This window comes from Chiroxiphia lanceolata, chromosome 8 (assembly GCF_009829145.1).
Source record: "Chiroxiphia lanceolata isolate bChiLan1 chromosome 8, bChiLan1.pri, whole genome shotgun sequence".
NCBI classification, from domain to species: Eukaryota; Metazoa; Chordata; class Aves; order Passeriformes; family Pipridae; genus Chiroxiphia; species Chiroxiphia lanceolata.
Genome location: NC_045644.1, coordinates 19,910,061 through 19,930,685, shown reverse-complemented (window position 1 = coordinate 19,930,685; position 20,625 = coordinate 19,910,061). Strand labels below are relative to the sequence as shown.

General features: G+C 45.6%; 1 protein-coding gene across 1 annotated transcript; it reads right to left on the bottom strand.

The window, feature by feature from the left end:
• Window positions 1–9,862: 9,862 nt before the first annotated feature.
• Window positions 9,863–19,233, bottom strand: HIF1AN (hypoxia inducible factor 1 subunit alpha inhibitor). The gene is made up of 8 exons (XM_032695066.1): window positions 18,927–19,233; window positions 17,746–17,996; window positions 16,340–16,488; window positions 14,519–14,664; window positions 13,951–14,057; window positions 13,498–13,561; window positions 13,154–13,264; window positions 9,863–12,264 (listed from the first exon to the last, which is right to left on the bottom strand). The coding sequence occupies exons 1-8, from the start codon at window positions 19,173–19,175 to the stop codon at window positions 12,220–12,222; spliced, it is 1,122 nt and encodes a 373-aa protein (XP_032550957.1). The 5' UTR covers window positions 19,176–19,233; the 3' UTR covers window positions 9,863–12,219.
• Between the last annotated feature and the right edge of the window lie 1,392 nt (window positions 19,234–20,625).

Genomic DNA, 20,625 nt, shown 5'->3' with positions numbered 1-20,625 from the left:
ATTAAAAGCTTCTCCCACCACAATTCTCACCAATTTTATTCAGAGTTGAATATGCAAGTGTGGCAGGTATGCTGTCTTACCAAAGTCCAGCCCAGGCAGTTTGCTAGATGAAGCCAAAGACATCATCACATGCTTGCCTGTAATCTCAAAGTTACACTTTGTTAATGATCCAGGTACTTGGGTCTCAGTTTCCAGGATCAAACCCAAGAAAAGGCATGTTCTTTTGGTTGTGTATGAACCACTGTGAAAATTAAAGATCCTGTGCAGAGCTGAAGAGAACCTACTGTTCTACTCACACCAGCTTAGGGCCCCACTGTGTCCCTTACATTCCAGGAAAGCAGTCACTTATGGCCCAGAAACACTGGTTTTGTCTATTTTTATTTCATTTGGACAGATCTTACAGGTTAGTTTGAGAAGATTTCTCCTCAGAGAGGACTGGAATCAGCCAGGCTTTGCTGGACCAAGCTGCCAATATTCTTGGTTTTCCCATTTGGTGCCCTCTTCACTCCTTCAGAAACTGTTCCCCCATTAACTGCTAAGCAAGTTTGTCTACTTGATCCAGGAACTAGGGGCAGTCAGTAGAGCCACCAGAGCTATATTTCTCCTAGTATTCAAGCTGCTTTCTTCCGTCCCTTGGGAAAGGTACACCCAGGTGACACTGTCAAGGTGCTCTCCTCCCCCCACTCACAATCTTGTCAGAAAAAGGGGAGTCAGCATATGGCAAGAGAAGAAAATAACCTTTCTGGTACTTCTGTCACTCAGAAAAAAACACCTTCGCATGCTGGCTTGTCCTTTGTAAGCAGTGGAATCAAAGAGAGAGGTTTGAAGACAGACCACTAGCTGAGGCAGAGTCCCATGGTGTCAGATGTGAAAGATCCAAGTGCAGTTCCAGCAGATGACAGGGGTCCTTGGCAAGGTACAAAATAGTTGCCCTGAGGAAGGATTTGGACTGCTGTTTTCTCTGCAGTATCTGGAAAGGTGCTATCCTGGGCAGCATAAGCAGATGGAGCCTGAAGGCACAGGAGATGAACAAGACCCAGCTCTCCCTTTCTGGGAGGCCAAACCAGCCGCTGACCTGCAGTGCCTCCACAGCTCCCAACCTGAGCCAGGCCTGATCCACCTAGCCCATCAGTTCTGCCTCATTGATTGCACACAACCTCTTCCAAATGCTGCTGTAAACAGCAGGCTCTTGGAGGAGGCTGGAAGGTGGCACTGGTAAGGTTGATGGGCCACCTCCTGGCTCTCTCCTCTCCAAGCACAGCCACATTGCCATGTGGAGGAAACCTTTGGCAGCTGTCTTGTGCTGGGAGACAGAGCTTGTTGAGCTTGGCTGAGTAATCCCAGCCACTCCTGTCACTGCAGCTGCATGCATCCTCGTTCTCCCAACCCAAGGATCGCTGCCTCGCTGAATCACCCCATTAAATTGCTAATATCTTATTGTTCTTTAAGATTTCGAAACTTGCTGCGAAACGTTTACAGATAATTTTTTTTTTGCCTGCAGTCACTGTGCCTAATGCCCAGTCATTGAGTGCCATATGTGTTTATATGCACAGCAATTTTCCACTTGATTACATTTTACCACAAACACTTTCATCCACTCCGCAAAGACAGCAGCAACACATCCATAATGTTCAGAGCAGCCCAGACAGACAGAGCCCAGGCACGAACGTCTCCACTGGATGGGCACTTCAAAATGTGAGATTCCTAAAATCAACTGACCCAGCCTCCCATTTTGAAGTCTCCAAGGGCACGAACACCTCAGTCACCTAAAGGAATGTGCAAAGTTAACTTCATGCTCCAGCTTGCTGATTAAGGACCAGGTGCTGTTCATATGTCTGGAACAGCTACACAACATGGAGATGCTTGCCAATATCCAAGGACATATCAGATTTTCCAGGAGATAGAGGATGACCCAGGCCTCTATAAGGATGCTTAGCACCTGAACCTGAAAAAATCCACAGGCAAGCAACAGCAGAGACCAGTTCTGAAATTAGATCCTGAACCCCCAAAAGTGGAGGCAAGTTCTTATTCAGCCTTCAACTAACTGGACATAGTCCAGCTTGTCCATTGTGGGGGATTGCAGCTCCTGATTGCAACAACTTCCCATTTGCAACTAGGCAAGTCACCTTGTCACCTCATCACACTACATGGCCAGGTCAGCCTCTGCCTGGGGACAGGGGTCTCTTTAACTCCAGCTGGCTCAGGGTCACAACAGTACTGGTGCAACCAGGCCACAGCCTTCCAGGAGAGGACAGGCAACATGATCTACACAGCAACACTGGCATCCCCATGTGAGCTCATCTTTTTTCACCAGTTCAGCACAGCACCAAGTAGAGAACACCAGCTCAGCTGCAGCTGCAGCAGTGAGCCAAGCCTCAACACTGTGTTGAGGGGGCAATGCTGCTTTGGTTCTGCAGTCCTTGCCTGTGATGTCCCATCCTCCCCACTGCGAGGTACGGACACTCACTGTGGGGAAGTGACAAGCATCTGCTGTGTAATGATCAGGAGCTCTCAGTCCATTACTATCTACCTGAGCCCACATTACTGACTCTGCTGGCAGAAATGGTGCTAGTTTGGTGAGGAAGCTCTTCATAACCCTGGAGACCAAAACAAGTAGCCTACAACATCCTGCCATAAAGAATTCTACATAGAGAAAGGGAATAATCTGATACTTCCCTTACATCCTGAGTTATCTGGGCTATATAATCACTTTATGAAATACAGCACTTCAGCTGATGAGTTCTCTTGGGCAAACCCACAGGAACAGAATAACCTAGGTTGGAAGAGGCCTCAGGAGATCATCTAGTTCAAACTCCTGCTTAAAGTAAATAAAATTAGATCATGTTGCTCAGGTCCTTGGCCAGTCAAGTTAATATTTCTAAGGACGAAGATACCACAACCTCTCTGGGCAAGTAAAATTGAATTTAACAGATGAAACCAAAGCGAGAATCCACTGCTACTTACCCTCAGGCTCCTCTTTCCATGGTTTGGCCTCATAGAGAGAATAGGAAAGCTGACAGCATTGAGTTTGGATTGGGAGGGCAAAGACACAAATTCTGTCACTGCAGTGCTACGTGATTCAAAGCCTTGAGTGTTCGTCACAGGCAGGAACTCTTAAATACCAAGATCTCACTGTCTGTTGATGATTTAAACAGGTTTTTAGGATATCCAGCATTAATTGCATTGGTTGGAGTTCATACATTCTCTCTGAAAACTCATAGCCCTTAGATAAGCTCTGCCATGTTTGTTTCTTATGTTATATCCAAGAAAGAAATGTTACTACCTCTTACTGGATGTAGACTGTCCAGGGAAGGCCATTTTCTGCTAATGAACATCTTCCATCCTTGACCAAACACATGGGAGCAAACATAACAACCCCACACTGGAGAAGAGGCACTAAAGCTATTAGTGGTCCCTAGTCAGGGAGCCCAACGCCATTGTTCCTCACCCTGGACCCACAAGCACAAGTCTGCAGAAAACGAGCCAGATTAGTGAGCCTAGCTGCCAAGAAGGGCCACCACTGTTCTGCCAAGCATTTATAGCCTCTCATTCAACAACACTGATTAGCACCACCAGCACAAAATCAATATTTCCTTGAGAGAAATGCTGGTTGAGAGAAACCCAACAGCGACCTTGGCAGAGGTCATTCCCAAGACATGGGGCAGTATGTCTGTCAGAGGGAGCACACACTGCCTGCTGGAAAGTGCCTGTTAGCTCCTCCTTTGTTTGAGACTTCCTAAATTCCAGACATCCGATGCAGTCAGCCCTCAAGGGGCAAAGCTGTTTATTCCAGATGATTTCATTGCCCTCCCTTGGAACTTAGGCTCCATCAGCTTTTAGGTCTGTACCTTTTTGAGGACAAAAACAACAGGGAGGTGTAGGAGTGAGATTGTGGTTTTTCCTTAGCACCTTCACTGAACCCATTCACCCTGCTGCTAAAACTCTCATGCCTTTCATGTAAGGCAAGAACTCAAGCTCACATGGTGGACAGCAAGCCGTGATGTTTCATGGGAGAGTATGAGCTTCCTAGAGTCAGTTGGGAACTATCACCTGCCTGACTGGTCCTCCCAGAGGTAAAGCTGCATTGAGCTTTGGGATTTGGCTTTGGGATGCTGCCTTATCCCGTCTCAAGAGGTGGCAACTTCAAAGCACAGCTCATTCCATCGACCATGCTCTTCGGTCTACATGAAGAATTGGAGCAGTCTCACTCTAGGACCTTTCATCCAGGATGAGCCTATTCATTCTCTTCTGGGCTCAACTCAGGGTTTATTAAGTTGTTTAATACATGAGATTAGACAGGATCCCTTAGGTCACTATTTCCAGTCTTCTGCCTTATGATACCCAACCACCTTATCCAAGATCTTTATATCACATTTCATCTGACTTCCAGCACATCTCCTATAACTTCTTTCTATCCTTCACTGTCTCCTTCACTTCTCTAAATATTAGTTACAATCCACTGCTCTGCAGAAAGGGTCTCTAGTCATCCCCACAGCCCCTAAGCAGAATGGTTATTCCTGGACCCTTTCTTCCCACTGTGGACAATAATGGCTTTTATGCCTAAGGGGAAAAAGTATAACTCTGTAAGTACAGCATTCCTTGGTTCCATGATGAGGAGACAGTGGGTGCTGTGAAGCTTGATTACAGCAGATGATAAAATCCTTTTGGGGACATCGTGCTCCCTGATCTATCCCATTTTCATTCCAGTTAGTGTGGCATTTGCAATAGCATGTACTGTGGCCTGAGAGCTTCCCAGGCTGCAGGTGAATGGAAGACATCCTCATGACAACATGCCAAGTCCAGGTGAACCATGACAGACTCAGAAGCAACTTCCTTCCTGCATAAGACAAAAGGGATTTTCCTAGGAAGACTTCCACATCCATCTGCAAAATCATTCCCATTCTTTTTCCCTTGATGATCCCAGTCTGCTCTTCTTTCTTCTCCGACAGTTTTCCCCTCCAGCCACTCTGTTGAAGGCTGATATTTTCCTAAGCAGCCTGATTTCTTCTCAACTGCCTTTGCACTGAAATCAAGATTTGAAAGGGAGCCAGGGGAGACAGAGGGAGCAAAGTACGACACACTCAAGCTATAGTGAAATGACATATTCATCACAGCTAATGGGGGCCCACATGGCACCCCAACTGGATCCTGCCCCACTGCCCATTTCCCTGCTGACTCTGTTGGAGTTTCCCCCCACTGCCCCCCCCATTTCTAGTGGTGTCATTCCAAGGGAAGTAGCTGATCTGATTGGCGAGAGAACATGAGGGGTGTCAGAGAAGGTGCTCACAGACATTTCTTGGCTGCCTCAAGGAAATAAAGGCCATCGCTGAGCCTGTCAAAATGATTAATCGCTTACAGGGAATGAGGGGGAGGAGGGAGAGGGAGGGAAAAGGAAGGGGAGGAAGGAGGAGAGAAAGACAGATGGGATGGGGAGAGTTATAAACAAACAGCAAAAGCAGGAGACACAGAATTGCCTCTGTGCTAAGGAGGAACTGGAAGCAAAAGGCCCCAGGCTGTGCTTGGAGTGAACTTGTGGCAGATGAATGGGTCCTTCACTGCCCCAAACTCCACTTGGAGATTCACACCCCAGGTCTGCACCACTCACAAAGAGCACTAAGGTCTGCCCCACTACAGCAGTGTCAGACCTGACGGCCCAAGTAACATGGCCCTGTGACTCCTCAGCTCTACAAATCTCTGCAGTTCCCATGAGCTGACAGACCAGAAGCTTATTACCTCAAATGCCAAGCAAGGCCTTGCCTCCAGTTCCACAGCCTGTACTGGCTGGCACTTGACCCAACTACCCACCAGCACCAGTAATTCTTTGCTGCCAAGAGAATTTTACCCTAGTGAAACACAGATGGTTAGGAGTAGCTTCTGAATGTCAGAGGTCCTGGCAGGGGAATTTGGAGAAGAATCAGCCCATTGCTTGTGGTACTAATCTCTTCCACAGAAACTACCCCCTCGGATGCTATTATAACCCCATGTGCCCTCTCTGTGGGCACAGGAACTGTCCTTTTATAGAAGCAAATGATTTGACCTCACCCCTTTAGCTGCTTTCAGCTCAGCTCGAGCCCTCACACAGCTCACTGCATGAGGCCAGCAGTGCTTAAGCAGCTCAGGGAGCACACAGCATGCAGCAGATCTTGTAACACAGATTACCTACACACAGGATAGCATACACTCCCCTCCCCTCCTGGCTTCCCAAGAGGTTTCAAATCACATCCAAAGCTCCTCCCTGCCAAGGCATTCAATAGCAAATCCTGACTATTCAGGAAAAAAACCCTCCACAACTGAAACTGAGATGAAAGTCACACTCGTGCTCCTGCCATCCAGCACAGTGACATTTCCTACAGTAAGGGCAATGCCCTGTCGTGTCTAAGTATGGAATTGCTCAGGGTTTACTGCAAGTTTGTGAGGTGAATTCTGACAGCAACCCCACTACATCACAACCTACCTTACCATACACAAAAAGCATGAGGTGCACTCCTCAAAATGTAAACATGCATTTACCATGTTGCTGTGAATGAGAAGCAGCCCTTCTCTCACCTGCATAAGAGGGGATAATTCTCCTCAGCCCAAGCAATGTGACCAGTGATTCTCCTAACTTCTGTCATGGTAAGATCTGGACAAAAAGCCCTGTTAGATCCTGTCCTGAGGATCTAACACTGTTTTCTCTTTCATTTTGAGTTCCTGTGGTGAACACTAGCCATGGGAAGAAGCTGAAAAGTCAAGCTGCTATCATTTGTCTGAGCTCAGAGCCAGCTGGGAATGAGGCAACATGGCTTCAGCTCTCCCCTTTGTAACTATCTGCTTTGATTTCCAGTCACAGAAAGAATAATCACACTGATGCAGACCTTCACCTCAAGTGAATGACCCGGCCTTGCAAAGACAGGAATTGCCACTGAAATCAATGAATCCAGTAAACTCAAGTCTTCAGATGAACCAACCAACATTATATGCCCCACAAATAGTCTGTCATGACCCCTCCCAAGTTATAGCTGTTGATTTAATCAGAGGAAATACCTCTTCATGTAAACTATACCAAAATGTTTAATCTGACAAGACTTTAAATGAGAGATGTAGAAAAAACAGATAACATAGATTTCACGTGTATCAATAATTTGATCAAAACCCACAAAATCCAAACAAATGCATATACCGGATTTTGTATGTTTGGATGATGAGCTAAGCCAGCAAATGACACAGAGAAGTCACCACTGCCTTCTTTTCTTTATCTGTCATGCAGTCCATCAGGTTACTCCTTGCTCTTGTAGGAAATGACATTATCAAGAAAAGAGCCTAGAACTACTTTCACATTGCTCATCCTAAGCTTTCTGCATGCCAGCCAAGGCCCCTGCCTGCTCTCTTCCACACCAGAAACCGCAAGGCTGCATGTCAGGTGTGGAGAAAGGAGACTGAAAATTTAAGAAGTTGTTTCTGTGGGTTTTGCTGGCAGTTTGTGGCCAGACACTGACAGAAGTGCAAGGTGTTAATGGGGCAGGGATAGGACTCCCAGATATGCTCTCTCCCTTATTAAGCAGATAGCTGAGAATCACTGACCAGGACTGGAAGGATTTTGCCTAGTTGCCTTTCTCCACCAGCTTTCCAACCCAGCCAAGACTCTTGCTGCTGCTCTGTACCTAGGTGGAGGGGGCTCTGTGGAGCAACAGCACTCAGTTATGCATCTTGTGGACTTCACTATGGCTCTAGTGGTTGCCTCTGTTGTTTGTGGGATATTCTCCCCCCCTTTTCTCCTTCTAACAAAGATTCTGATTAATGATCGCTCATTCCTAATTGTCAAATTTCTTTTCCTTCATCCTGTGTCTAATCACCAGTGACAGAAGCCATTACACAAATGAGAGCAGACGACTTCCCACAACTGTTCTCGTTGGTAAAAGCCTTGTAATTTAAAGCTCTGATTTGTAGAGGAAAGCTGCGTTTCCCCAAGGCGTCCGGGCATCTGTTCCACTTACACTTCAAGAGCCTCGACTTCCGCTCCCTCCCCCCACAATTAGTCCTCTGCTTGCAACAAATATTTGACTTTGCCAGGCAGTAATTAGAACTTACTTTGCATGTGTTTGTCACAGTAACAGCATCGTTTCCTTTCCTTCTAGGCAGCACCAATGCAGGGAAGATGGTGGCTTCAGGACTTTGCAGGACATTAATGGGAGAGGTGCTTTCTGTTCCATAACAGGAACAGAAGATGAAGACCGTAAACCAGAGTGCAAGGAAGCTCCTCACACACATGCAGCAGAAGGGAGGCTCAGAGAAAAGTACTTTGTAAAAATACATCTGCAAAGGCAGTACCCTCTGCTGCAGTTGCTGCTCTGCTTCCAGGGCTGGGACCATGCATCAACAGACACGTGCCAGGAGATTGCTGAGCCCCTGAGTGCACCACTCCCATTCTAGACTTTAAAGCACAGTTGGCTGTGTTCAAGGTCGGCTTGCTCACTGGTAAGAACTGTTACAAACAAAAGAAGCGGCAGTCTCGGCATGGGCCTGCCCCTCCTTCTTTCAAGAGCTGCTTTGACACCAAGGGTGTCCCACTTCAGACCCAGCTGCATTAGACTGCCCCTGCACTGCAGCTGTCTCATACCTCCTCAACCCTGGCCTGATTCTGACCTGTGGGCCTCACCTTGGACTTGATTAACCATTCCAAATTTCTCTGAGCTGAGTATGACCCTAATCGCCAAGGAGGTGAACCAGTGCATCCGTCTAAAAATCCATGAGCTTCTCTTTCCACAGTAAAGATCCTGCAACCATGATTTACAAGGATTAAGAGACTTCTCCTTAGAAAAATCTCATTTTTCAAGGAACAAGGAAATGGGCAGCAGGGGGAGGGAAAGAAGAAAAGTATTAAGGGACCTAAGGTACTAAAAAAACCACAAAAACCCACTCAAAGTACAAGTGAAAAACCTTGGAGACTGATTTGAGTTTTCAAATTACACAGTTCTCATCTCTCAGTTTCCCTTCTGTACAACCTGAGATGTTTCTCAGCTTTGTGGTGCCAGCTGTGCATGCTACCCAAGAGGCAAGTACACAACAGAAAGGCTCCAGGATCAGTCATAGCAGACCACTAAGTTCATTGGAACGGAAGCAAGTGTGTTCAGAGATGATGATGATCTCTGCAGGCACAGCAGGGAAGGGTGATCACCCATGGTCACAGAAAACTTCATGCACTTGTCTTTCCTACTGCCTTCACATTTACCCTGTCCCGTAAGAGCACGAGGAGAGAATGCCAATTGGGGTAGCCCAGGCTCAGACATCTGTCTCCCTCTCTCCCCCCAACATTCCTCCTGTCTATTCAACTCTTACCCATTTTACTATGTTAGACATTCAATCAGATTTAGCCAACATTTCACTGACGGTTAGATGTCAAGACTTCTGTACAGATAATATTACCATAAAATAACCTGTGCCTTTATTAGGTAGAGAAGACTCCACTACCCAAGGCTGCTAACATACAAAGGAAGCTTCCCCCCCAAATCTCCTTGACAAGAATTCATTAGACCTCATTTTGTAGTTTGCTCCATCACCTCAACAGTGACCAGAGCATAGTGACACCACTCAGGTTAGCAGGGAGGGGAATTTTTCCCTCCCCACCAACACTTGTTGACGGGGTTCAAGGATACCATCTTATTTCTAACTTTCCTTTCAGGCTTACACAAGTAGTATGGAGAAAGTTGTGAAGACACACAATAATGCAGCTGGTATTGCTGTTTTGAAGGCGGTTTTGGAGACCAGCAGCTTTCACCAGTGAAGACAAGTGGAGCTGTTAGAAAGACTGAAGGTAGCTTTATACACACAGGTCCTTATACAGCTCTCCTGTACAGCCACATACAAAATAAAAGCCACACAGTTCTGTTGTTCAACATTGGTTGTATTTAAGAACTACACTTCAGAAGGTACCGTGTGTTTGTCACACCCCAACCCCTGCACACACACCCCTAGCAGAGAACACACAGCTTCCCAATACCATGGCAAGGGGCATTGAAAGCACAAGGTGAAAAGGGAAGGGGGGGAGTCAGTCCATCAGTGCATTGTAAATGAGCTTTCACAAAGTCAAGTGCAGCAAAACCTGTTCAGACACTTTAAAAGTTAGACCTTTGGCAAATAAAAGGAAAAAAAAAAAGGATCCTAAAAGTTCTGCAAGTACCATTCTCTCTCCACATGGGATATGAACTCCCACCCTGAGCTTCAAGAGTTGATGGTGTCTAAGCAGTACTGAGGACTACCGTGTGCTGAATAAATAGCACAGAGATGGGATTTAGTTTGAGCATCTTTCAACCAAGGGCATGTGACCAACATTCCTGTAAGACCTTGCTTTTGGCCAGTCAGCCTTCTTTCCACTTACCCAAAGGCCAAGCATTGATAAATATCCAGCTGAGTGACCTTCGTCTGGATCTAACCACAGCTCTGGAGAGTCTGCAATATGGCAGTCAGACTACTCAGTGACACAGATATATTTCTTGAACAAGGACCCTGTAGCTGCCAATTACACTTCATTTGTTGTGACCAGTAAAGCAGCCAGAAAACTTTCTCCAGGATCTCCTGTTTGAGAAGCCTTCCATCTTTATAAAAAACAAGCCCACTGCAAGTGGTGCTTGAGCTGTCCGTCAGCAAAAGACGGAACCTGAAGCCAAAGATGGAGCACTTCTTGAGCAGCATGTTCTCAACACTTTTATCAGAATCCCAAGTCAGAACAAGCCCAAAAGAACAGGGAAAACACTGGGAAGTCTCAACAGAACAAATTCTCTACTATTTTCTGGGATGAGATATATGGGCTATGAAACAGCTTTACCCACCTCTACCTCCATTAGAACCGCATTAAATATACAAGACCTTTGCACCACCCCCCCCAAACCAGGGACAGCAGTGCAGCACACCTCAGGGAATAAAAAGCCAGCCTCCATATGAGCCAAAGGCTTCTGCATGGAAGGAGAGGAGGAAAGCAAAATTATTTTTCAGGGTGATTACTGAGGACTCTTATCTGGTTCGTGTGCCCTGGTCTTGTCACTTCCCGGTCTGCCATGTCAAGTCCCGGAACACAGAGAGATCAAGATAAACTTAATCACATTTAAACAGAAAGCCCTGAACTCTTTCACATGACTGTACAAGGAAGGGAACCACACACTGGCATGGATTTAACTGATGGACAGGAGCCACACAACATCATACAAACACGCGCACCTGTGCGCAGCCACACACACTTGAGTTCTTGCAGTTTCGGTAAAAAGGGCACTTTCCTGTGTTAGTCCGAGGAGCCAACACCCTTGGTGGGGAGAAGCGAGGCTCCGTACCTATCTGACACTGTGTTTTGACAGTCGAGCTCAGAAACCCAGGGGAATTTAATTTAAAAATGTGCCTTAATCATTCAAGACTTGAAGAGTGCCCTGGCATTTATGCATCTCCCTTCATAATGCTACATCCCCTTTTAAACCACATTGCAGCTTCAGAAGAGCAGGAGAGGAGCCTTCACTCCTCAGAGAAAGCTGTAAGAAAGGAGTGTTATCTAGACTCATACAAGACAGATGTTACTTGGAGAGCATAGGATTTGGTGCTCACACACTAGATAAATTCATTCCTGATCTCTACCCTGTACTACATCCAAAGCATAGATGTCTTAGGTTGAAGAAACTGAATCATTTGTCCAGTTGCTCAACACACAGAGGCCATCTTACAGGTTAGTTTCCATTATACAAAAAGGTGCCAGAGTTGAGCATGGACAAGTCCTCTAACAACAGAGGACTATGAAACCTATCACTTCCCACCTTATATCCACTGCAGGCACCAACACATAAACCCAGCCAGGAGGTCCAAACTCCATGAGGCTGAGGAAAGAATATCACTCCTGGTTATCCTCCAAGCTCTTCTTCAAATGCCTGAAAATCCTGAAGTAACACATCCAAGTGCCAGAAGCCATGCTCCTTGTTGTGGCAAACAGGGCAGAGGGAGAAAAAAAAACAACAAGTTAGTGAGCATGAATCCAGCTTCCAATAAGTGCAGACTCTTTCTTGGGAGGTTCAGTTAGATGAGAGTGGAAGATGAATGGGGTACTAATGGTTTTGCAGTTCCAGTAGCCCCCTTTATTGTAGTGGGGCTGGGATAGGCCAGGAAACCCATCAGTCTGTTAAGTGCTGCGTGCAATACTAGCGCTCAGAATCTTCCATTGCTCGTGAACAAAGCAGCTCCAACATCAGTCACCCGGGCAGCCAGGCATTAGTCATACCGTCCCTTAATCATCATATTCAACAAAGGACCCACCTGTTCAAAGCAAAAACAGGTTGTTAGCCAGGACAGTTACAAAGAAATGGCAGGCGCAGAGCCCAGGGGACACCAAATCACTTTGGAAATATTTTCTAGATAAAACACTGGGGCACCCACGAGAACATTCTTAAATACCCTACCAAAATTGCAGAGTTCTCTGTCAACACCCAACTTCAGTTGTCACCAAAACATTCCATCCAGGGTGGAAACATGTTTGAAACATTTTCACTTCCCACCCTAGATTTGTGATTTCTCAGTAGATGCTATTAAAAGGAGCCAATAGTCATCAGTGGTGGTTTTCTGCAGGGCAGACAAGGAACATTCTTACTCACTGGATCCTCTCTGGTCCTTGGGGTCTCTTCAAAGGGGGGCTAGGACTGATGATTTTGCTAAGGTTTTGTTTTCAGTCAAGGCCACTCCCGTGTCTAAGCACTGCCTGATCACAGAGGGAAGTTCAGCATGCTGTGGCAGTAAAATAATCTCAGGGGAGAGGCTAAAGAGGAGGTCCTGCACAGTGGTAAGGGTTACAGACCATGAAAATATTTCTATCCACATCCTGTGTTTCCATTTTCAGATCAGCAGATCTTCAAAGTCATACTCTAAGTACTTCAATCTGGTTTTTTTTTATATACGCTTCCCCACATACAAGAACAACTCCTTCATTGTTTGTAGTGGTCCTTTCCAGAATTATAATTTTAAGAGCTTGCCTTTTTGAAAGCAAAGGATCTTCTGAAGACTGCAGGAAGACCCATTCACAGCAAAAGAGCAATCCTGCTTTCTCCTACCTTCATTCTGACACCCGCAGAGCCAAGTAGCTTGACATCTTGAGTTTTGCATTAAGCCTTAACAATTTCAACAGCAGTGACCACATGGTTATCTCTCATACCTCTTGTGGATTTCCTAAGGCTTCTCCCAGCATCTTCTCAATGTTCCTCATTATGGCCACTTTCTGATGAGCCTTTAATGGATACTCAATTCTCTTTGGGGTTGGGGCGCCCTGAAATATCAAAAAGAGCTCATTTGCATTTTTCCTGAATTGGCAGACTATTCCACCTTTTCCTATTCAACCAGTTCTTCACAAACAACTCAAAAAAGAAGCTTTTAGCTTTAAAGCAAAGGACTTGGTGCCATGAAGTTCTCATATTGATAATGCATGCCAATACGTCTCTACCTGAAAAAATCCTCTGGGATGGAGCTATCCAAGCTGTGTAGGAAGTGGCTTATACTTACCTTGTACCAGAAGTTCACAGTGATGGTAATCCCCCCATTCAGGAGAGACTCAATGTGGTGCCACCTGCATGGAAATCACACAAAAAAAGAAAAGGAACTATTGCTGTAGCTTACAGTGAAATACCTTGGATGGATGAGTTCAGACAGCACAAGAGAAGCCTCGCCCTATACCTCCAGCATCAAGACCTCAGAAAGTTCTCCTTATTTAAATATAGATCCTTATCTCACACACAATAGTGGAGTATATGTACAATAACATGGTGTCAGGAAAATTACTACTCCCATCCAACAGATAGGAATTAGAAGCAGATTGGCCCAAGACATCACAGAAAATACCACAGCTGCCTGAGAAGTCAAAACAAAATACTCAAGAGCCAACACGACACTTTAGGTGGAAAAAACTTTTAAACCTCTTGTGTTTTGGTCACTGTGCAGTCCTGCCATCCTTCTTACCAGTACATGGGTATGTACAGCACATCCCCCGGACCCACCACCGTCTCATAGCCAACCACGTTCCGAAAGTTTGGAAACTTCTCATAGTCAGGATTGTCAAAGTCCACCTAACAGAAGAAAACATTAAGAAACTCAGAAGAACTTCCTGCAGCGACAGGCTCTCAATGTCAAATAATTCTGATCTTTCCTACATGGCTTTTACATTCCCATTTGTATCTTAACTTCACTGTGAGATAGGAGTCCTGCAATTTGGCTGTCAGCAAATCTGTTTGACCAAGTGATCAATGAAACAGAACAGAGAAGGTGGCAACTGCAGCCCAGTTGTGCTATCAGTAAGAAGATATTTATGGCCCTAGCACTTGCAAGTCAGGACCAGACACAATCAGGGACACCACTGGTCCTTGCATCTATTCTCAACGTATTCATGAATTAACAGATCTGAACACAGGTTTTGCAAAAGCTCAGCAAGTGGTTTGCAGCCTTAACTCCAGTGCAGCTTCCTCCCACCTAGAACCTTTACAACTGCCCTTTTCTGGCATGGAGCAGAGAACAAAGCCGCTACTCTCACCTGGCTCTGTCTGTCGCACGGATGGTGCACAGGATAAGGGTAGAGGCATTCAAACTGATCAGGAGGGAACAGGATACACCTCTTGTAACCCTTAATCTGAGCAAAGAAGTTCTGTTGCTCATCATAATGAGCTGGTGTCACATTCCCTACACAGAGAGAAAAGATGATAAGACACTCTCATGTACAGGTATGAAAGTGAGAAGCATGTTATATTCCTTGCTAAAGACAGAAAATACACTCCCACATATTCAGAAAACTAAACAAGGAAAATGACTACAGGAATGTAGTGATCACTATATCTGATCACTATATCAGTCAACCTTTATTGAGCAGTTGCTACTCCACTTAATTTCCATTCTAAATCCATATTCAGCAAGTTATGCTCTACAGGATTAGGATTTCCAGCTTGTTTCAATGAACAGCAGATGGTGAATGTTGACGGGAAGCTTTTTCATAAAACACTTTGTTTAAATGACAAGTTGTGGAATGGACCTTCAAAAATTATTAGTCTAGAGAAAAGGAGTTTAACATTCTGATTTTTAAAAAAGTCCTAGAAGTTTTGCAAGAAAACAAGTAAACAAATCTCTGTCACTAGGGCTCCCAATAGCACCCCCTCAGTCTGATTAACTGTGCTTGACTGTCACCACTAAATCGTACATTTAATCAAATCTTTAAATACAGTGGGGCATTTTGTACCCCTGACAACTGTTTTTCAGGCTGTTTGTCACTCAGATATTACTCTTTTGGCCTGCAAGAATTAAGATAACAGTTAGCCCCATAACTTCATTAAATAGATCATACAATCACGTGCTCCTGTAAGGACATTCCCTTTTATAGCACATGCTGGTTCAAGACAATTCCTTGGTTCTCGTGCATAGCCTGATTTAGGAAGGAAGTGCTGGAAGGAAGTGCTGGTACAGTGCTTTGACATGAAGTTCTCTCAGCTAGTAAAGCAAGCGGCAAGGACAAACTATTGTAAATTGAGTATGACTTGTTGCAAAGGAGAAAAACATCTAAGCTGTGTTATTGAACATTATAATTGGATGGGATGGCCACATTAATTATAGGCCACCCCGCTTCACAAAACTGTGTACATTCCTTACCCAATTATTGAGATTACTTTCTGAAAGAACGTTCTCCTTGTCAACAGTGTAGTGGTACCTCTGTCTTCTAAGGCACCTGCCTATAAGTCAGGCTCCATATGGATTTGGAATTTTATTCAGATACTTTTAGAATTTACTCATCTTCAAGTTCCCCAGTGCCTGCTAAGAACTTTCCAAGAAAAAATTCACCTCTTAATCAAAAGAGAATTCCTCCTCACAGTGTACCAGCTCAAATAAGAAAAAAGGCTTCACAAAATAATAAAATTTCCTCCTGGGCAGACATTGGACACACTAAGCAAAGCCCAGAGGACTAACTCTGCTCAGCTTGCAAACCGTTTTGCATTTTGAATCTGCAGACTCTGAGCTTTTTAAATCTATAGGTTCTGAAGCATGCAAACAGTAAACAGGTCCCAGAATATGATTACCAGTTACGGGAAACACAGTCCTACCAGCATCACCCAGAGCCTTTCCATAAGAAGATTATATCCAGGCACTCACAGTACATCCCTGGGGAAATACAGGCTATTCCTTTCATTGTTTCCTCTTTATAACCCAAGTTGTGATAAGTCCACTCACAACCCAAAGCTTTAAACTGCCTTCTCTGAAGGAACACTCAGAAACTAAAGGGAAAGCCATTTGAAAGACCTTCTAGAACTGAAATACAGAACTACTGACCAAATCTTCTCCCCTTCTCCTCCAGTCTGAGGAAGCTGTTTACCTTCCATGCCAATAAGAAGCAAGTTAGAAGTCAGTTGGCCCCAGCCACGTTTCCCTTGCTGCTTGTTAATCCAGTTCCAGTTGAAGCCAAGGAAATCCACCACAATCTTCCTTCCAACTGTGTCATTCAAGGTTTGCTGCAGATATAGCCTGTATTTTACAGAGAAAAGCCAAAATCAAGTATTAAGCTTTGTCATGGACATACCTCTATCTCTTCAGAAAGATTTCAAAACAAAGAGATGTAATTCCTAGAGATTCTGTTCTACCACTACACACCATTAACACCTGTGGAAGGAAACAGGTTCAGTAAGTCCCCAAACTTTGCTGAAAGATTTCCTGGTACATAAGAGAACAGAACTCAGTTCTGCTTGAACAATCAAGGGAAAAAGATAATTTTAAGCAAGAACAACCCTCTCTCAGCACAGGAGGAGGAAACTCTAAACAGACTGGCTATTATCAAATATCAGATATGCTCATGACTAATCCCTAGGTAAATGTCACCCCTCTAACTCATCTGCAGTATCAGTTTCCTCTTCTAGTAGAAGTAGATAAGGGTAAAAAAGGGCTCAGGAAAGCCTGTACGTTTCAGTATCAAGTTACTTGAAAGCCACGCTTACATATAGACACAAAGGATCAGAGGAATCAAACATGTACCAACAATCATGGTATTGCAGACTGCTGTCCACAGTGCTGGGAGAAAAATGCATTTTTAAGCACAAGGACTGCCTTCTCTTTTGGAAAAAGTACATCCAAAGCTGAGAAAGAAGAGAAAGGCAAGGATGACAAGTGGACATGGACACTGCATTGCTTCCAATTAAGACGCAATTAAGCATCCCTCCTTTTAGAGGACTGGTGACCGACAATTAACTAAGGGTTTAAGTACAGTTGCTGATAGTTATACTCCATATCCACATGAAGCTCCTCTCAGTAACTTACAACTCTGTTAATGGTACAGGGCATCACCACCAAATACACAGCACAACACAACTTTGCCTCATATTTCTCAAACAGGGTTAGCACCAAGTGCCTTGAGATTCTGTGGAAAAGCCTGAGTGCCGCAGCCTGTACCTTTTCATCAGATTACTAAGCTCCTCTGTCAATACCAGAGTCTGCCAAAAGAAACTGCAGCTTAATTCCTTCTCTATTCAAATCCTGCCTTGGACAGAGAAGAAAAAAATAAACTCCCACAGCCAGTGAGAACAGTTTATTTAACTAATGGTATGACTTTTTCAATCAGATAACAAGGCTGCTGTCAACTAACAGCCCTGCAGGTAAAGCAGGACTATTAAAAACAAAAAGTTTAAAAAATTTCAGAGGATTTAATCATCAACACTCACTGAAGAGAAACTTACCCCCTACTTAGACTTGAAAAAATGGAGAAACCTCCACACTCCATGTATCACTTACCTCTCAGAACTCCCTTTTTGTTGTATTTCTTTGAGTCTGTCCACAAACTCAGCAAACTTCATCTCTTCCCTGCTTGACTTGGGTTTGAAGTTCTTAAAATTGGCCATCTTCTTCTCATCGTAGTACAAAAACTTATGTGTGCTGGCACTATACACTGAGAAGTCCCCATTGCCAATGTTTTCCTGGAGGTAGTCCAGGTCCCATTTCAGAGCAGGATAAACCAGATTCGTATCTGTCAGCACCACAGGCTCCTGGAGAGAAATAGGAAGTTTATTGATTCAAGGACCTCTTGAACTTGAGAACAATCACATTCATTACTGCACCCATGCAAACTCTCTTTGAAAATGGGGAATTGGAAAAGGGATGTGGAGTAATCAGATCCCCTGTCCTGGGGAGAAAAACAAACAAGATATGACAGGAAGTTTTAAGAAAGTGGTGGCCTGGAGTTACAGTGAGCTCCTGGTAGCAATGGGACAGTTTCCACTACCTACTGAGCTAATCTCTAACACAGAGGTTACACAAATATTAGTTGGGAACACTTTTAGGCCTGCTTGGTCTGCTGTGTAGCCAGGAGACATAGTAGATTCTGTCTGGCCCATTCCAGCCTCAGCCGTGAAAAGGTGTTTACAAAAAGATACCTTTGCATCCAGAAACAGCAATAGCACTTGTCTCGGACACAACCTTCAGTCATCAAAAAACTGACGCTACCCCATCTCTTCTACAGCAAAAAAACCCCTCCGTGACAAAAGGAAGACAAAGGACATCACCCATCTCCTCATCTATCAGCAACCCAACCCGGAACGGCAGCGCCGTGTTCCCAAGCTGTGCGTGCACAACATCCCTTCTTGCAGACTTCCCTTAAACACCCAGCCAGCGATCTCACCAACACGAGACTGAGCTGGTGCAGAAACAATACCAGAGCCACCACTGCAAAGCAGCAACTCCAAGTCTGTGCTAACGCGCATTTAGAAAACAACCAACACGTGCCCGTGGCTTTACACAACGTTCCCATGGCCTCCATCCCGACAACAAAGCGCTTAAAGCAAACGTTTCCTGCAAATTTCACAACTCAGCGCTGCAGCACCGAAGAAAAACATCCACTACGGCAAAGCGGAATGGGACAGCGGCAACGACCGAGATCGCGCGGTATCCCGGGGGGACAGGGCCAGGACTCCCCGCACCTCGTTCTCGATGAGCTCCTCGGCGCGGGGGTCGCTGTGGCTCAACCGCGGGATGGGCCGCGTCTCGAACGAGTAGCGGCGGAACTGGGAGTCGCTCCAGCCAGGCCCTGTCGCCACCGCCGGGCCCTCCCGGCAGCCCGCAGCTGCCGCCGCCGAGGAGGAGGAGGAGGAGGAAGGGGGGGAAGAAGAGGAAGAAGAGGAAGAAGAAGAGGAGGAGGAGGAGGAGGAGGAGGACGAGGCCGCCGCCATCGCCGCCTCCGCCGGAGAGCCCGGACCAAGGAGCCGGAAGCGGAAGCTGCGCGCCCATGGCAACGCCGGATGCGGGGGAGCGGGGGAGCACCATAGAGAGCGCGGGACGGAGCGGCGGAGGCCGTGGCGACAGCGCCCCCAGGCGGGGGGAAGTCGGGGGCGGCTCTGCTTCTCTCCGCATCCTGGCCCTGCCCAAGGATTTTGGACATCTGTGGGGGCTGCGAAAAAGATCCACTGAGAAAAACAGAGGGGATCGTCTGTGAAGCCTCGGTGCCGGGTCCCGCATACCTTCAGCCGGCAGCCCCTTCCCCTCAAAGGCGGCGGGCTGGGCAGGAGCGCAGCTCCTCAGGCATTTTGATTTCCCCGATAGAAACAGTGCACTGCACGCTTCCTCTGCCTATCTGCGGGAAATGTACTGCGGAGTTCTGCGCCTCGAAACGAGAAGTTTAATTAACACTTACTGCCAAAAACTATATGTAACACTGTCCAGTGCAACCAATATCCAACTTCCAGTGGTGACTATGTTGTTTTAGGAAGATTTCATGAGCTGTGTGACTGGGGCTTGAGTTGTTATTTTCTTATTCTGTGTTTATTGTGTGAGACAAAGTCTACATTTGGCTTTTAATCTGCAAACAGCAAGAACGATGATTACACTTTCCCAAGAATGCATGCCACACTAGGCATCAGCTCTCGGGAAAGTTTTGGTCCATGTCAGTCAGTGCTTTTCATCTTACAGTAGCTGGCTGTTGTTCTGGCTGCTTAGAACTTTACCTTCAAGAGAATAATGCAGTTGATTTCCCTCTGTCCTTCCAAAATTTATTAATATGCTTGGTTTCTAGGAAAATGAATGTCCCCTCACCCTTTAAGTCTAAAGCACTTCCGTTGTACAGATTAACAAAATTTTTTTACAATGTATTTGCAAACATATTAGGGTGCTTAGGAAACTTGAACCATGTCTGTGGAAAACTCAAACATAAGTCAGAAAATAAATACCCAGCGGTGAAGAGTTGATGTGAAAAGCAGCAGATCACAACCCAAGCCTGCAGGGAGGCCTGAGCTCACGTCGCAGGGAAGCGAAAGTCCCTGCTTCCAGTGCTGTCCCCACACTCTTGTTCCCAGAGCACCGAGTGCTGCAGGACCAGGACTGGCACCAGCACCTAATGCTGCTCCATGGGAAACATCAGTAGCATCTGCACTGGAGGGTTGGGCTCTGTGTAAATAACTTTATTAGATAACCAACTGAGTAATTTCATTGCATACTTGGTTGCAAGGGAGTTGGCTGAACTAAGATACCATTCCCAAAATGACATGACTGGGCCTTTCTTTGGGATAAGTGAAAGGATCCTGTTCTAGTCTGCAAAAAAGGCCCCACCTTAGGCATGTTGTATCTCAGATATATTTTTGTGGTTCATTACTGTCTTCATTCAGTTAGAAGGTTTACAATTAATGC